Below are 18,460 nucleotides of genomic sequence, written 5' to 3'. Positions count from 1 at the left end.
TGGAGGGAGGTCTGTCCTGGGGGGTCTGTAGTAATGGAGGGGGGCTCTGTCCTGGGGGGTCTGTAGTAATGGTGGGGGGCTCTGTCCTGGGGGTCTGTAGTAATGGAGGGGGGGCTCTGCCCTGGGGGAGTCTGTACTAATGGAGGGGGGTCCTGCCCTGGGGGGTCTGTAGTAATGGAGGGGGGCTCTGTCCTGGGGGGTCTGTAGTAATGGAGGGGGGTCTGTAGTAATGGAGGGGGGTCCTGCCCTGGGGGGTCTGTAGTAATGGAGGGGGGCTCTGTCCTGGGGGGTCTGTAGTAATAGAGGGGGCTCTGTCCTGGGGGGTCTGTAGTAATGGAGGGGGGTCCTGTCCTGGGGGGTCTGTAGTAATGGAGGGGGCTCTGTCATGGGGGGTCTGTAGTAATGGAGGGAGGTCTGTCCTGGGGGGGTCTGTAGTAATGGTGGGGGGATCTGTCCTGGGGGGGTCTGTACTAATGGAGGGGAGTCCTGCCCTGGGGGGTCTGTAGTAATGGAGGGGGGCTCTGTCCTGGGGGGTCTGTAGTAATGGAGGGGGGTCTGTAGTAATGGAGGGGGGTCCTGCCCTGGGGGGTCTGTAGTAATGGAGGGGGGCTCTGTCCTGGGGGGTCTGTAGTAATAGAGGGGGCTCTGTCCTGGGGGGTCTTTAGTAATGGAGGGGGGTCCTGTCCTGGGGGGTCTGTAGTAATGGAGGGGGCTCTGTCCTGGGGGGTCTGTAGTAATGGAGGGGGGTCTGTAGTAATGGAGGGGGGTCTGTCCTGGGGGGTATGTAGTAATGGAGGGGGGCTCTGTCCTGGGGGGGGTCTGTACTAATGGAGGGGGGGTCCTGCCCTGGGGGGTCTGTAGTAATGGAGGGGAGTCTGTCCTGGGGGGGTCTGTAGTAATGGAGGGGGGCTCTGTCCTGGGGGGTCTGTAGTAATGGAGGGGGGTCTGTCCTGGGTGGTCTGTAGTAATGGAGGGGGGCTCTGTCCTGGGGGTCTGTAGTAATGGAGGGGGGCTCTGTCCTGGGGGTCTGTAGTAATGGAGGGGGGCTCTGTCCTGGGGGGGTCTGTAGTAATGGAGGGGGGCTCTGTCCTGGGGGGTCTGTAGTAATGGAGGGAGGTCTGTCCTGGGGGGTCTGTAGTAATGGAGGGGGGTCTGTCCTGGGGGGTCTGTAGTAATGGAGGGGGGTCTGTAGTAATGGAGGGGGGCTCTGTCCTGGGGGGTCTGTAGTAATGGAGGGGGGTCTGTCCTGGGGGGTCTGTAGTAATGGAGGGGGGCTCTGTCCTGGGGGGTCTGTAGTAATGGTGGGGGGTTCTGTCCTGGGGGGTCTGTAGTAATGGAGGGGGGGCTCTGTCCTGGGGGGTCTGTACTAATGGAGGGGGGTCCTGCCCTGCGGGGTCTGTAGTAATGTAGGGGGGCTCTGTCCTGGGGGGTCTGTAGTAATGGAGGGGGGTCTGTCCTGGGGGGTCTGTAGTAATGGAGGGGGGTCTGTCCTGGGGGGTCTGTAGTAATGGAGGGGGGCTCTGTCCTGGGGTCTGTAGTAATGGAGGGGGGCTCTATCCTGGGGGGGTCTGTAGTAATGGAGGGGGGCTCTGTCCTGGGGGGTCTGTAGTAATGGAGGGGGCTCTGTCCTGGGGGGTCTGTAGTAATGGAGGGGGGCTCTGTCCTGGGGGGTCTGTACTATTGGAGGGGGGTCTGTCCTGGGGGGTCTGTAGTAATGGAGGGGGGTCTGTCCTGGGGGGTCTGTAGTAATGGAGGGGGGTCTGTCCTGGGGGGTCTGTAGTAATGGAGGGGGCTCTGTCCTGGGGGGTCTGTAGTAATGGAGGGGGGGCTCTGTCCTGGGGGGGTCTGTACTATTGGAGGGGGGTCTGTCCTGGGGGGTCTGTAGTAATGGAGGGGGGCTCTGTCCTGGGGGGTCTGTAGTAATGGAGGGGGGCTCTGTCCTGGGGGGTCTGTAGTAATGGAGGGGGACTCTGTCCTGGGGGGTCTGTACTAATGGAGGGGGGTCTGTCCTGGGGGCGTCTGTACTATTGGAGGGGGGTCTGTCCTGGGGGGTCTGTACTAATGGAGGGGGGTCTGTCCTGGGGGGTCTGTACTAATGGAGGGGGGTCTGTACTAATGGAGGGGGGCTCTGTCCTGGGGGCGTCTGTACTATTGGAGGGGGCTCTGTCCTGGGGGGTCTGTAGTAATGGAGGGGGGCTCTGTCCTGGGGGGTCTGTACTAATGGAGGGGGGTCTGTCCTGGGGGGTCTGTACTAATGGAGGGGGGTCTATCCTGGGGGCGTCTGTACTATTGGAGGGGGCTCTGTCCTGGGGGGTCTGTAGTAATGGAGGGGGGCTCTGTCCTGGGGGGTCTGTACTAATGGAGGGGGGTCTGTCCTGGGGGGGTCTGTACTAATGGAGGGGGGTCTGTCTTGGGGGGGTCTATACTAATGGAGGGGGGGTCTGTCCTGGGGGGTCCGTATTAATGGAGGGGGGTCTGTTTATACTTAGTGCGGGTTCTGCACTGATGGAGGTGGTCTATACTTAGTGGAGGGGGGTCTGTACTGAGGGGCGACTATAGTTGGTGGAAGGGGGGGTGACCCCAACCCTAGTGATGCCAATGCAGCTGCGGGCTCTTCTTTCCCCCCTCCCTCTCCCCCCTCCCTCTCCCTCTTGCGCACGCTGCTGTACTAGTGAGCAGCGCTTGCCAGCACAGCTGCCCATTATGTATCTTGCCCCGCCTTCATATACCCAGGGAAGAAACAGAATAGAAAAAGGAGCAGAGAAGAGGATTGTGGGACATGTAGTCCCGAGGACTGGCAGCCCCACTGTAACACGGAAACTGCAGCTCACACAGCATGCTCAGCTAAATGGGAGAGAGAGAGATACAGGAGCCTGGGAAAGCTTTCAGGGAAGTACACCCAGGACTCCAGAGGGAGAGGACAGTGCTGAGGGAACACCATCAGAGAGAGAACCCCGCTGACCTGCACCACCAGAGGGAAAGCCACACAGCCTAGCGCCATCCCTGGCAGAGAAAGGAATGGAGTAATTGCCGGAATATAGATCTGGGCTCTACCCAGCGGAGTCGCCACGGGCAATTCAGAGTGAGCTGACTCCTGATCAGAGGAACCATCGCTGTATCGCTGGGTCAGGTGAGAGGGCCGATCGGCCATTATCTACTAACGTTCATAGGAAATGCAGTCTCTCTGATCATCTACTGTACTATGTCTGCAGTCTCTGATCATCTCCTGTACTATGTCTGCAGTCTCTGATCATTTCTTGTACTATGTCTGCAGTCTCTGACCATCTCCTGTATTATGTCTGCAGTCTCTGATCATCTCCTGTACTATGTCTGCAGTCTCTGATCATCTCCTGTACTATGTCTGCAGTCTCTGATCATCTCCTGTAGTATGTCTGCAGTCTCTGATCATCTCCTGTACTATGTCTGCAGTCTCTGATCATCTCCTGTACTATGTCTGCAGTCTCTGATCATCTCCTGTATTATGTCTGCAGTCTCTGATCATCTCCTGTATTATGTCTGCAGTCTCTGATCATCTCCTGTAGTATGTCTGCAGTCTCTGGTCATCTCCTGTAGTATGTCTGCAGTCTCTGATCATCTCCTGTACTATGTCTGCAGTCTCTGACCATCTCCTGTGTCATGTCTGCAGTCTCTAACCATCTCCTGTACTATGTCTGCAGTCTCTGATCATCTCCTGTACTATGTCTGCAGTCTCTGATCATCTCCTGTATTATGTCTGCAGTCTCTGGTCATCTCCTGTAGTATGTCTGCAGTCTCTGGTCATCTCCTGTAGTATGTCTGCAGTCTCTGATCATCTCCTGTATTATGTCTGCAGTCTCTGATCATCTCCTGTATTATGTCTGCAGTCTCTGATCATCTCCTGTAGTATGTCTGCAGTCTCTGATCATCTCCTGTAGTATGTCTGCAGTCTCTGATCATCTCCTGTAGTATGTCTGCAGTCTCTGGTCATCTCCTGTAGTATGTCTGCAGTCTCTGGTCATCTCCTGTAGTATGTCTGCAGTCTCTGATCATCTCCTGTAGTATGTCTGCAGTCTCTGATCATCTCCTGTAGTATGTCTGCAGTCTCTGATCATCTCCTGTAGTATGTCTGCAGTCTCTGATCATCTCCTGTATTATGTCTGCAGTCTCTGATCATCTCCTGTAGTATGTCTGCAGTCTCTGACCATCTCCTGTACTATGTCTGCAGTCTCTGATCATCTCCTGTATTATGTCTGCAGTCTCTGATCATCTCCTGTACTATGTCTGAGGTCTCTGATCATCTCCTGTATTATGTCTGCAGTCTCTGATCATCTCCTGTACTATGTCTGCAGTCTCTGATCATCTCCTGTACTATGTCTGCAGTCTCTGATCATCTCCTGTATTATGTCTGCAGTCTCTGATCATCTCCTGTATTATGTCTGCAGTCTCTGATCATCTCCTGTACTATGTCTGCAGTCTCTGACCATCTCCTGTATTATGTCTGCAGTCTCTGATCATCTCCTGTACTATGTCTGCAGTCTCTGGTCATCTCCTGTAGTATGTCTGCAGTCTCTGATCATCTCCTGTATTATGTCTGCAGTCTCTGATCATCTCCTGTATTATGTCTGCAGTCTCTGATCATCTCCTGTACTATGTCTGCAGTCTCTGATCATCTCCTGTAGTATGTCTGCAGTCTCTGATCATCTCCTGTAGTATGTCTGCAGTCTCTGGTCATCTCCTGTAGTATGTCTGCAGTCTCTGGTCATCTCCTGTAGTATGTCTGCAGTCTCTGATCATCTCCTGTATTATGTCTGCAGTCTCTCATCATCTCCTGTATTATGTCTGCAGTCTCTGACCATCTCCTGTACTATGTCTGCAGTCTCTGATCATCTCCTGTATTATGTCTGCAGTCTCTGACCATCTCCTGTATTATGTCTGCAGTCTCTGATCATCTCCTGTACTATGTCTGCAGTCTCTGATCATCTCCTGTACTATGTCTGCAGTCTCTGATCATCTCCTGTATTATGTCTGCAGTCTCTGATCATCTCCTGTATTATGTCTGCAGTCTCTGATCATCTCCTGTATTATGTCTGCAGTCTCTGATCATCTCCTGTATTATGTCTGCAGTCTCTGATCATCTCCTGTACTATGTCTGCAGTCTCTGACCATCTTCTGTATTATGTCTGCAGTCTCTGATCATCTCCTGTATTATGTCTGCAGTCTCTGATCATCTCCTGTATTATGTCTGCAGTCTCTGATCATCTCCTGTACTATGTCTGCAGTCTCTGATCATCTCCTGTATTATGTCTGCAGTCTCTGACCATCTTCTGTATTATGTCTGCAGTCTCTGATCATCTCCTGTACTATGTCTGGGGGCTCTTTCTAACAGACTCTCTAACAGAAGCCCTCTCTGTGTGCATCAGAGAGACTCCCCTCCAGGTCTCATTAGTGTACCCTCTTCCTGTATTTTCTTTATTAAAAGATCACAGGAGGATCCCAGGGTAACAAAGACTTCTTAGGGGAGCATCTCTGTGTTTGAGTCGTTGCCATAGAAACATTTGTAAAGGGGAGGAGTTGGTAAGATGACCACACCCATGTGGGGGCGCCAGAAATATTTCTGCACCCAGGCGCCGGTGACCCTAGGATCGGCCCTGACGCAGCGTGTGCTCCAACAGGTGGACAAGGGGGACAGTGTCACTGATGCATGCACTGTCACTGCTCACCATCCTCGTGGCCTCCTCAAATGGTGACAGGACAGTGCATGCATCCCTGATCATGGCCCACTGGCGTGGGGAAAAAAAACCAAGCTCCCCTGACCCTGTCCTGGTGCCATAGTCGCACAGGTACTCATTGATGGCCCTCTGCTGCGTGTGCAGCCGCTGCAGCATGGCCAACGTTGAGTTCCACCTGGTGGGCATGTCACAGATTAGGCGGTTCTTGGGCAGGTTAAACTCCTTTTGGAGGTCCGTCAGCCGAGCACTGGCATTATATGACCGGCGGAAATGCACACAGACTTTCCTGGCCTGCCTCAGGACATCCTGTAAGCCCGGGTACCTGCCCAAGAACCGCTGCACCACCAAGTTAAGGACGTGAGCCAAACAGGGCACATGGGTCATTTGTCCCTGTCGGAGGGCAGAGAGGAGGTTGGTGCCATTGTCGCAAACCACCATTCCTGCCTTAAGTTGGCGTGGCGTCAACCACCTCTGAACCTGCCCCTGCAGAGCTGACAGAACCTCTGCCCCAGTGTGGCTCCTGTCCCCCAAGCACACCAGCTCAAGCACCGCATGGCATCTTTTGGCCTGCGTACTTGCGTAGCCCCTTGAACGACTACAGAGCACCGCTGGTTCCGAGGAAGAGGCCATGGAGGAAGAAGAAGAGGAGGGGGTGGAGGAGAGAGGTGTGTCACAATCATTAGCATTTTGGAGGCGTGGTGGCGGAACAACCTCCAACACTACTGCACCTTGTCCTGCATCCTTCCCAGCTGCCAGCAGAGTCACCCAATGCGCCGTGAAACTTAGGTAACGTCCCTGTCCATGCCTGCTGGACCATGAGTCAGCGGTAATATGCACCTTACCGCTGACCGCCCTGTCCAGCGAGGCATGGACATTGCCTTCCACATGCTGGTAGAGAGCTGGAATTGCCTTCCGTGAGAAAAAGTGGCGTTTGGGTACCTGCCACTGAGGAACCGCACATTCCACAAACTCACGGAAGGGGGCAGAGTCTACCAACTGAAAAGGCAGCAGTTGAAGTGCTAGCAATTTTGCCAAGCTAGCATTCAACCGTTGGGCATGTGGATGGCTGGGAGCAAACTTCTTTCGGCGGTGCAGCAGCTGGGGCAGGGAAATTTGCCTGGTACAATCTGACGTCGGTGTGCCAAAATCAGATTGCCCACAAGTACGTGGCTGTGACACACCTAATTCTACACCTTCATTCCTCTCAGTGCAGGTCTCAGAGAGGACTGAAGGTCTAGTGGGGTTGGAAATCTCAGCTGATGAGGAGCAAGCAGAGGTCCTCTTTGTTCTTTGGTGTGGGTCTTTTAGATACGCTTGCCAACGAACTGCATGGCAGGTCAACATATGTCTGGTCAAGCATGTGGTACCCAAGCGGGAGATGTTTTGGCCACGCGAGATACGCTTGAGACATATGTTGCAAATAGCAGCGGTGCGATCTGATGCACTCGTCTCAAAAAAGGCCCACACCAAAGAACTTTTTGAATAACGCGCAGAGACTGCAGTGCCCTGCACATGTGGACCTTTGGGGTGTGATGCAGTCAATGTGCTGCCCTTAGGCTGGCCCCTGGAGGGCATCCTGCCTCGTTGGTGATGTGCCGCCTCCTCCTCCTCCTCCTCCTCCTCTCTCCTATCAGGCACCCACGTTGAGTCAGTGACCTCATCATCCCCTCCCTCCTCATCACTGGAGCAAACCTGGCAGTATGCTGCAGCAGGGGGAGCATGACTGCCAGATTGCTGTCCTTCTTGGGCACCCCCTCTGTCCGTGCTCGTGTTACTGCCTTCATCGAGCTCAGTATCATCATCAGAGCCTTCCAAATGCTGGGCATCCTCCTGGAGCATGTACCCAACACTGTGGTCAAACAGTTCGAGGGACTCCTCAGGAGGACATGGTGGGGCTAGGGAAGGAGTCACTGATGACATTGAGCCAAGGGAAGAGGCCGCTGCTTTGCCAGACAAAATACCCTGGGCATGGGTGAGAGAGGATGAGGAGGATGAGGACGGCTTGGTCATCCACTCGACCAAGTCTTCCGCATGTTGCGGCTCAACATGGCCAGCTGCCGAAAAAAAGGCCAAGCGTGTCCCATGGCCACGTGCTGATGAGGATGCACCGTCTCCACAACCAGCACTAGACACAGAGCCTGCTTGCCCTCTCTTATTGGCTTGTGACTGTCTGCCTCTCCTTCTTGGCCTTCCAGACATACTAATGGCCTGTAGCTGCACTAAGCTGGGATATATATATATATATATATATATATATATATATATATATATATATATATATATGTACTGATACTGCAGCTAGCAAAATCAACTGCCTGCCTGTAGTATGAGAACACCACCAACCTTCTACAGGTAGCTTTAGCTGAACACTGTGAGGTGGATGCACCCCACTAACTTGTAGGTTTAGCTGAACACTGTGAGCAGGGCGCACCCCACTAACTTGTAGGTTTAGCAGAACACTGTGAGCAGGACGCACTGCACTAACTGTAAATAGTCTAGCTGCCTGACTGTGGTACTAATAGGATCAAAAGAACACCAGCAATTTTATTTAAAATACTGTAACAAGACAAGCCTGCCTGTCAGTAAGAAGATAACAGGAACGGATCTAGCTGAACGCTGTGAGCAGGACGCACCCCACTAGCTTGTAGGTTTAGCTGAACACTGTGAGGTGGACGCACCCCACTAACTTGTAGGTTTAGCTGAACACTGTGAGCAGGACGCACCCCACTAACTTGTAGGTTTAGCAGAACACTGTGAGCAGGACGCACTGCACTAACTGTAAATAGTCTAGCTGCCTGACTGTGGTACTAATAGGATCAAAAGAACACCAGTAATTTTCTTCAGGTAGCTGTATTTACTGTAACAAGACAAGCCTGCCTGTCAGTAAGAAGATAACAGAAACGGATCTAGCTGAACACTGTGAGCAGGACGCACCCCACTAGCTTGTAGGTTTAGCTGAACACTGTGAGGTGGACGCACCCCACTAACTTGTAGGTTTAGCTGAACACTGTGAGCAGGACGCACCCCACTAACTTGTAGGTTTAGCAAAACACTGTGAGCAGGACGCACTGCACTAACTGTAAATAGTCTAGCTGCCTGACTGTGGTACTAATAGGATCAAAAGAACACCAGCAATTTTCTTCAGGTAGCTGTATTTACTGTAACAAGACAAGCCTGCCTGTTAGTAAGAAGATAACAGAAACGGATCTAGCTGAACACTGTGAGCAGGACGCACCCCACTAGCTTGTAGGTTTAGCTGAACACTGTGAGGTGGACGCACCCCACTAACTTGTAGGTTTAGCTGAACACTGTGAGCAGGACGCACCCCACTTACTTGTAGGTTTAGCAGAACACTGTGGGCAGGACGCACTGCACTAACTGTAAATAGTCTAGCTGCCTGACTGTGGTACTAATAGGATCAAAAGAACGCCAGTAATTTTCTTTAAAATACTGTAACAAGACAAGCCTGCCTATCAGTAAGAAGATAACAGGAACGGATCTAGCTGAACACTGTGAGCAGGACGCACTGCACTAAATGTAAATAGTCTAGCTGCCTGACTGTGGTACTAATAGGATCAAAAGAACACCAGTAATTTTCTTCAAAATACTGTAACAAGACAAGCCTGCCTGTCAGTAGGAATATAACAGGAACGGATCTAGCTGAACACTGTGAGCAAGACGCACTGCACTAAATGTAAATAGTCTAGAAGATAACTCTCTCTCTCTCTCTAAGCACACCGGAACACACTGCACAGGGCCGCCGTGCAGGCGGCCTTATATAGTGTGGGGCGTGTACTAAATCCCCTGAGCCATAATTGGCCAAAGCCTCCTTGGCTTTGGCCAATTATGGCTCTCTGTTAAGGCGGCGCTGTGATTGGCCAAGCATGCGGGTCATAGTGCATGCTTGGCCAATCATCAGCAAGCAATGCACTGCAATGCCGCAGTGAAATATGGGCCGTGACGCGCCACACGAATTTGGCGCGAATGGCCCATATCGTTCGCAATTCGGCGAACGATCGAACAGCCGATGTTCGAGTCGAACATGGGTTCGACTCGAACACGAAGCTCATCCCTACTAGAGACTGGGAGCTGTCTTTAACAGCTTGATCACTTTGCCTGGAGCATGCAGGGAGTGTGCACACAAATCTCTGCCGCTCATGGACGCATATGTGGGACAAGTAGGCATTAAAGCTCATCATCTTTGCCACCGCACATATGCAATATTTGGGTGATAAGAGGTTAAATACACATTGGGTAATCAAGCACTCCTCAATACCTAAAACGTGTGTGTGTGTGTGTATATATATATATATATATATATATAAATATATATATATACACATTGCATTTAGCTCCCAACAATCCCTGATTTCGAGGGACAGTCCCTGATTTGAAACAAAGCCCCCTCTGTCCCTCTTTCCTCCTCATTTGTCCCTCAATTTGTTCTAATCAATATAGTTGTACAGTATATAAATGCACTAATAATTTTTCAATAAGTGTTTCTCAGTGTTAAACCTTTCATCCAATTTATAAATTGCTGCATTTGTGTCAGAAACCATGAAATCAGACCGAGACAGAAGTACAGTTAAATCACACTTGTTTAATAATAAAAGTGAAAAGAACAAACGTAGTCAAAACATAGCCAGAGTTCAGGAAGCGGAACGGATAGTCAGACAAGCCAAACGTCAGGAAGCCGGAGATGAGCGTAGTAAATCAGCAAGCAGGATCTGGAGTCAGAAGGGATGTCAGCCAAGCAAGTCTTTAAACAGGAATGCAGGAGATAGTCTCTGTGATTTTGACTAAGGCGAAGGCAGAGATCCTCTGGACTGGACGGCTTAAGTAGGCAGTACTGACAAGCAGGATATCATCAACAGCTGAGTAACTGTGGAGAGATAGAAGCTTGCAATTAGCCGACAGCTGAGCGACCAGCTCAGAGAAGGAAGGGCTGAGCCCAGCCCTGACAATTTGTACATTTCAAAGGCCAGTATAAAAGGAATCAATAATAAGTGTCCTTCGCGCTCGTCGGATGATAAAGTGAAAAATAGGATGAAAGCTCATAAATATTAAATAATATAAGTATAAAAAGTCACTCACATATAAAGGATATATTGCAGCAAAATGTGAGTGTTCACAGCAACACTTATAATCTACAAGTATAAAAGGAATAGTAGTGGTAAAAAAGCACTTTTTGGGTTTAACTAATCATTTTTTTGTATAATTCTCCTTTAAGGGGGAGTTGAAAGGGTTGTGTCATGTGCCTGCATACTTTTGCTAATAGGTATCCCTCATTCCCATCTCAGAAAGCTGGGTGGCATGAATGTATATATATATACATTTACACTGTGTCTTGAAAAAGTATTCATACCCCTTGAAATTTTCCACATTTTGTCATGTTACAACCAAAAACGTAACTGTATGTTATTGGGATTTTATGTGATAGACCAACACAAAGTGGCACATAATTGTGAAATTGAAGGAAAATGATAAATGTTTTTCAACATTTTTTACAAATAAATATGTAAAAAGTGTTGGGGGGCATTTGTATTCAGCCCCCCTAAGTCCATACTTTGCAGAACCCCCTTTCACTGCAATTACAGCTGCAAGTCTCTTTGGGGATGTCTCTACCAGCTTTGCACATCTAGAGAGGGACATTTTTGCCCATTCTTCTTTGCAAAATATCTCAAGCTCTGTCAGATTGGATGGAGAGCGTCTGTGAACAGCAATTTTCAAGTCTTTCCACAGATTCTCAATTGGATTTAGGTCTGGACTTTGACTGGACCATTCTAACACATGAATATGCTTTGATCTAAACCATTCCATTGTAGCTCTGGCTGTATGTTTGGGGTCATTGTCCTGCTGGAAGGTGACCCTCCACTCTAGTCTTAAGTCTTTTGCCCGACTCTGACAGGTTTTCTTCTAAGATTGCCCTGTATTTGGCTCCATCCATCATGCCATCCACTCTGACCAGCTTCCCTGTCCCTGCTGAAGAAAAGCATCCCCACAACATGATGCTGCCACCACCAGTGACGTTGCTAGGGGGTGGCTAGTGGGGCTATAGCCCTGAATCAGAGTCCCATAGCCCAAAGTCTCTTGCCGTGGGGTCCCTGCCTAACCAGCGAACTGCTGAGAGAGGCTGATGAGACGAGAGAAGGGAGCAGGCAGACGAGCAGAGAAGACATCATCTCTCTTCACCCGCTCCACATCACCACTCTTCCTCTTCGGGAGCGAGGTGCGGCAGGGAGCAGAGAGATGACATCTCTCACTGCCCGCCACACATCAGTGCTCTTCCGTGCTCACAGTGTGGGCTTCTCCAATGCTGGAGGTGTGGCGGGGAGCAGCGAGATGACATCATCTCTCACTGCCCGTCCCGCATCACCGTTCTCCTGCCCTCACTAAATAGACCAGTGCTGCCAGCCTGCCACCAATGCAGCGACAATGCACAATTTGGTGGCACTGGCTGGCATGGCAAGTGACAATCCACATCAGTTGGCAAGTGACAATCCACATCTGTTGGCAGGGGACGTGGCAAGTGACAATCTGCAAATAGTGGCAGGTGACGTGGCAAGTGACAATCCACATCAGGTGGCAGGTGACGTGGCAAATGACATGCTGCATCTGGTGACAGGAGATGTGGCAAGTGACACACTTAGGGCTCCCACTGATTCTGCATCATGGTGAGTTGAACCACTTCATTATATATTAGAATGTAATAGAAACAATGCGCTTTAATCACCTTGACACCATATCAACCATGGTGCCATGGTGATTGAAGCGCCAACACCAGCCATTGCCCGTGAAAGATTGCTTATCACCCACGTGTTTTGGTAGGTTTGCAGTTGTGCCATACTCTTCCCATTTTCGGATGATGGATTGAACAGTCCATCGTGAGATGTTCAAAGCTTGGGATATTTTTTCATAACCTAACCCTGCTTTAAACTTCTCCACAACTTTATCCCTGACCTGTCTGGTGTGTTCCTTGGCCTTCATGATGCTGTTTGTTTACTGAGGTTCTCTAACAAACCTCCGAGGGCTTCACAGAACAGCTGTATTTATACTGAGATTTAATTACACACAGGTGGACTCTATTTATTAATTAGGTGACTTCTGAAGGTAATTGGTTCCGCTAGATTTTAGTTGGGGGTATCAGAGTAAAGGGGGCTGAATACAAATGCACGCCACACTTTTCACATATTTATTTGTAAAAAATTTTGAAAATCATTTATCATTTTCCTTCCACTTCACAATTATGTGCCACTTTGTGTTGGTCTATCACAAAAAAAAAACAACAAAATACTGTACATTTACGTTTTTGGTTGTAACATGACAAAATGTGGAAAATTTCAAGGGGTATGAATACTTTTTTCAAGGCACTGTGTGTGTATATGTGTGTGTGTATATATATATATATATATATATATATATATATATATAAACAAACTGTCAGAGGTTCCCCTACTCTATCCAAATCCTAAAAAAATAGGATGTTTTGGCAGGAGCTGCACACAGGACACGAATCGCACAGCAGAAATACACTGTACTTCTGGTACTGCAAATTGCATTTCAGCCATGTTTTTCTTTGCAGGTACAAAATCTCATATCCGAACGTTAATGCTGAAAGGCTTAAGACCATCCAGATTGACTAAAAATGGCTTCACTGCACTGCACATGGCGGCCTATAAGGTATGATCTATGAAGGACCTTCATGTTCTCTGTCAGGGATAGGAGGTCCTTTGCTAAGCTGTCCTACTGAGCTGACTAGCGGACAGGTACCAGTTTACCTGGAAGATAATCACTCTAAATAAAGCCCCTTTTGGTCTGTTAATTATACGATTGGAAAAAATGTGATCTATCTGTTGGATAAGTGTAAAAATATTTGTTGATCATGCTGGAAATAGCGTAAGCTGGAAAACCGCTGTGCTCTCTGCATTACCATCTGTTAGCATTGATTTCAGCTCTCTCTGTGGACTACAGATGTTATGGAGGCGAGCAGAGGGAGAGGGGGTCTGTAGTCCTGTAAAACACTTTCAGGACTCCGGGCGCATGAATTACAATTGCGGGGATGGGGCGGGGGTGTGTCTTTTGAAGCTCCGATTAGAGCCAGAGGCTCTAATCGGAGCTTCAAAAGAGGGTGGGCTCGGGCGCAGAGAGTGTGCCCCGATCCCACCCAATTGTGTGACGATAGCGAATGAATTTTCGTTATTTTCCCACTAAAATTCCTTCCCGCCAATCAGGAGGGAGGTCGTGTTTCCCCAATTGGCCAAAGCGTCAGGCAATTCTATTGGATGCCTAGCTTTGGCGGAACAGAGGAGACGGAAGAGGCCACAGGAGGAGCGGACACTGGAGCTGCTGCCCGCACCGGAGGAGAGCAGGAGAGGATGCCCCAGCCTTAGATCAGGTAGGCTGGCGGAGGGGAGGGGGTGATGTCTGTCAGTCCCGTGCCGCAGGCTGGGCGGGGAGTGCTGGGCTGGATGTCTTTCATTCCCACGCTGCGGGCTGGGGGGGAGGTGCCAGTGCCGCCCGGAGGGGGGGGGGGGGTGCTTGTTTGCCTTGTTTGCTGCCCCCCCCCCCAAAGGAAAACCCAACCAGCCGCCACTGGTGACAACACTGTTCCTCTATATCAGTGATATGCAATTAGCGGACCTCCAGCTGTTGCAGAACTACAAGTCCCATGAGGCATAGCAAGACTCTGACTGCCACAAGCATGACACCCAGAGGCAGAGGCATGATGGGACTTGTAGTTTTGCAACAGCTGGAGGTCCGCTAATTGCATATCCCTGTTCTATATATACAGTGACTGAGTTTTGTCACCCTAGAACAGGAAGTGTTAGATGCAGGTTAAAATAAATAGAAAAACCCCTGAAAAAATAAAATGAATGCAGCCACTACATCTGAGGACCGTTAAGCAGCAATATAATATATTTTATATTCTTAGATTTAGATACATTTTTACTTACAGAATCATAAGGAACTTAATTCTGGAAATATTGTTTCATTTTGCAGGAGCGCTGTCAGCTCTCTTCATACACAGAGCTGTCAGACTGGCAGCCCCGTTCGCAGAATCCTCCGGGAGACTGTAGACTGTAGGACTCAGCTCTCAGTGTAACAGCCAGGTCCCAATCTGTGTATCAAAACCAGCTGTCAGCATTCAATCCTGGGAAAGGCAAAATTGCTGCAAATTGATTTGCTTTTCTGTATAGAATAAAATACATATTGATGTTCTCTCTGGTTTTGCTTGTCCCGTCTCACCAGAAAATGTAATGAATGTAATTTATATTCCTTTTTGTTAGGACAGCGCTGAGCTGCTGACAGCGCTGCTGCACGGTGGAGCCGACATCCAGCAGGTGGGTTACGGGGCTTTAACAGCACTTCACATCGCAACCATCGCTGGGAACCACGAGGTGATTGCATGCATAGTTTAAAAAGAATTTCCAAGGATAAAAAGAAAAACCCTTTTGCAATCCACCCCCTATACTTCTCTTTATATTTCATTAAAAAAAAAACCTCTGCCCAATTACTTACCTAAGGCAGTCCATAGACTTTGGTTGCAGGAAACAAATGCGCACGATTCCCCCATCAACACAGGCAGTGCTGAGAGTGGAATCCCTACTGCATATCTCCCAACTGTGCCTGATTTCGAGGGACTGTCCCTGATTTGGAGCAATGTCCCTCTGTCCCTCATTCCTCCTCATTTGTCCCTCATTTTGGTCTAATCTATATAGTTGTATATAAAATGCACTTTTTATCTATCAAAAAGTGTTTCCCAGTGCTAAACCTTTCATCTGATTTCTAAATTGCTGCATTTTTAAATTCCAAAAGCCAATATAAAGAAATAGTAGTGGTAAAAAAAAAGCACTTGTGGGTTTAACCAATCTTGTTTCTTTGTACAATTCTCCTTTAAGGGGGCGTGGCCAGGGGTGTGTCCTATGCCTACATACTTTTGCTGATAGGTGTCCCTCATTTCCATCTCAGAAAGTTGGGTGGTATGCCTACTGCCAAGCAATCGTCTTCTCCGAGCAGGAGGCGGAGGCGGGTGGGGAAAGCCAGTGGGAGAAGACAGTGATTATCACTAGCGTCTATAGTAGCAACTTGCGATAATCACAAGCGAAATTGGCAGGCTGGTTTTACCCAAGTTGATCGACTTGGTACATTCACAGCCTGCCCATTAATGGTTCAAATCTCTGCTGGTTCCTGCTGAACCGGCCGAAATTCAAACCGTGTAGGGTCGGTCTAGACTATCACATGTCCAGTCGTATGCCAGTGCCTTTTTCTTCTGGTCTGTAGTGTGAAAGGTCCCAGACTGCAGTGTCCATATCTCTTCTTTGTGACCTGGGCACTGCCCGTTGGTTATCTGAAAAGTCCATCAAGGGGTCCTAAAGCCTCCAGTAGTGACATCATACAAGGGACAGAAACAAGGCTGGTTGCCTGGACAATAGAGCAGCAACTGGTCTCCTCTACTACTGGAAAGGACACTGCAGAGGATCACGTGAGAGCATGTAATGTTTTTCTGGGTCTTGGAGGCTTAAAAGAATTTGGGTGGGTGAGGATGGAGTGGAAAACTGTTTTTTTTTTTGTTTTTTTGTTTTTTAAACTGCATTGTGCTTTAGGAAATTATGGATTAGGTTCCATTATTATAACTTTGGTACCTCACCCTAAAAACTATCAAAGAGAAAATAAAAGAATACTGAGGAATGTGAATTTTTTTTTTTTGATACCATAATAGATATCACGTACAACAATGAATTTAAATGATACATAGATTTTATTACAAAACATCATGTTAAAAAAAAACATGCAACACACTTTGGGATAAGTAGAAGGTAGTGCCCATATAAGGGGAAGTACTCCAAATGCACTGATCTGCTGTTCCAATAGCTCATGTATACAACTGAGATAGCAGAGATGTCAGAGATCCCGCAATAATTTTCAATGAGTCTCAACATGTTTCATGGTATTCACTGCTTCTTCAGGAGCTTTAGGGAGCAGATAAATTTTCAGAGTTAATCGATGGCCAGGGCAGACCACGAAGAAAGGAACAGAGGGGTACCCAACCCTTAACAAGCAGACATGGGAACAATATCAGCAGGATACAAATCTAAGATAGACTAAAGATGACATGTGGATCAAAAATCAAGGCTCTGTAAGGCATTTAGCGAATATGGCAACAGTCTGCAGGATAGAGATACAAGGAAATGAAGGTTTCTATCCTGCGGTCTTGAAAAAGACATGCAGGCTGCCGTTGTTGATCACTTCCGTGTTAATTGCCTGGCTGTTTCTAGTGCCAATGCTTTCTGCCTCACTGACCTGAAAAAAGCATGTGGAAAGTGAAGACAGAATGGCTGACCTTATAACAAATATCCCTTGGTTAAGAGAGAAGACAGCACTTGCCAATAGTATGCATAAACAACACAATATATTACTAATCAGATAAATGGAAAATTGTCAAAAGTTCACTAGTCCACACGTGTTTGTGTTTTAGTGTTCTTAACATTCCAATGAAATTTTGCGTAAAGAAAAAAAGTGCTGATAAAGGTGGTATTCCCAGGTGGTGTCACGCTTACCCCTAATGCAGGTGGTCAGGCACCATAGCTGCCTTCTGTGTTTTTCACCTATAACAGCCTCCTTTCCCTTAAGGCAAGCAGGCCTACAGGTACTCGGTTGCCCCCAGGACTTATACACAATGCTATAGTGCCTGGCCACCACACCGGGGCAGGCACGAACCGAGCACAGCAAACAGGCACTTGTGGTTGGCAGACAGGCAGAGTGGTTCAAAGACAGTCCAGGTACAAGACAGGTAAGGTTCAGAATAGTCAGGGTGAAATCTATATTCAAAAGGCAGGCAGAGTTCAGAGAATAGTTGATATCTGTTTCGAGGTTGTCAACTAGGAAATCCAATCTAGCAGAGCAGGGCAGACAAACAGGGAGCTTCAGCACATGTAATCAGCGCTATCACGAGTACGTGTAGCGCTATCACAAACATGAGACTGCAGGCTTGCCTGGCCTAAATCAGGTTTGTCCTCCACCCAGAGACTGGCCACATCAATCACTTTGCAGGTGGACGGACAGACAGGGAAAATGTATCACAACCAAAACCAGGATGCTGCAATGGGACCAGCAGCTGTGATGGAGCAGGAGCGCAACACGCTCCTGACAGGTAGGGTATATTCCAGACAGAGAGAGAATCCTGAGGATAGGGATAACATACCGGACTCACTGGATTATACTGACCCCTCTTGTTACCAAGTGAGTCAATATAGCGCTCTGTAACATCCACTCCTGGGTAGGTGGTGGTCTGCTTCTCGTCAGATGTTCCCCCCCACTGTTTCTTTCTTAGTACAGATCTCCAGAATACTTTCATCGAGTGGCATGCATTAGTGAAGAAAGAAGGGCTCTAAATAGTGAAAGTACCATTTATTTAAAAAAATGATTAAAACCTTTCACTCACAGCATGCAAAACAATATGTGTAGCTTTAAAACTACTGTATATTTTGCCTCGTCCAAGATGGCCGTCAAAGTTATTGTATTGTCTATGCATACTGTTAGCAAGCACTATCTTCTCTCTATCGTCTCTCTTTACTAAGGGATACTGTATTTGTTATATGTCCTGTAGAGTGATTCATCATCTTTAGCCCCCGTTCACACCAGGGCCAGTTCCAATGCGCATGACAAGTCGTGTCCCATTGTTGGCAATCGAGCCGTTCAAATTGCAGCAACTCCTGTTGCAGGAATTTTAAAAAAGGTCCATGCATTACTTT

General features: G+C 48.5%; 1 protein-coding gene across 1 annotated transcript in view; it reads left to right on the top strand.

The window, feature by feature from the left end:
- Window positions 1-18,460, top strand: part of TNNI3K (TNNI3 interacting kinase) — a 459,065-nt gene that overhangs the window by 40,830 nt on the left and 399,775 nt on the right. The window contains exons 4-5 of the mRNA XM_073592079.1: window positions 13,291-13,388; window positions 14,996-15,106. Coding sequence (XP_073448180.1) covers window positions 13,291-13,388; window positions 14,996-15,106 — 209 coding nt within the window. The remainder of the gene's footprint in view (window positions 1-13,290; window positions 13,389-14,995; window positions 15,107-18,460) is intronic.

This window comes from Aquarana catesbeiana, linkage group LG07, assembly GCF_042186555.1.
Source record: "Aquarana catesbeiana isolate 2022-GZ linkage group LG07, ASM4218655v1, whole genome shotgun sequence".
NCBI lineage: Eukaryota > Metazoa > Chordata > Amphibia > Anura > Ranidae > Aquarana > Aquarana catesbeiana.
The sequence above is the reverse complement of the archived record's forward strand: the minus strand, read 5'-3'. Positions and strand labels throughout refer to the sequence as shown.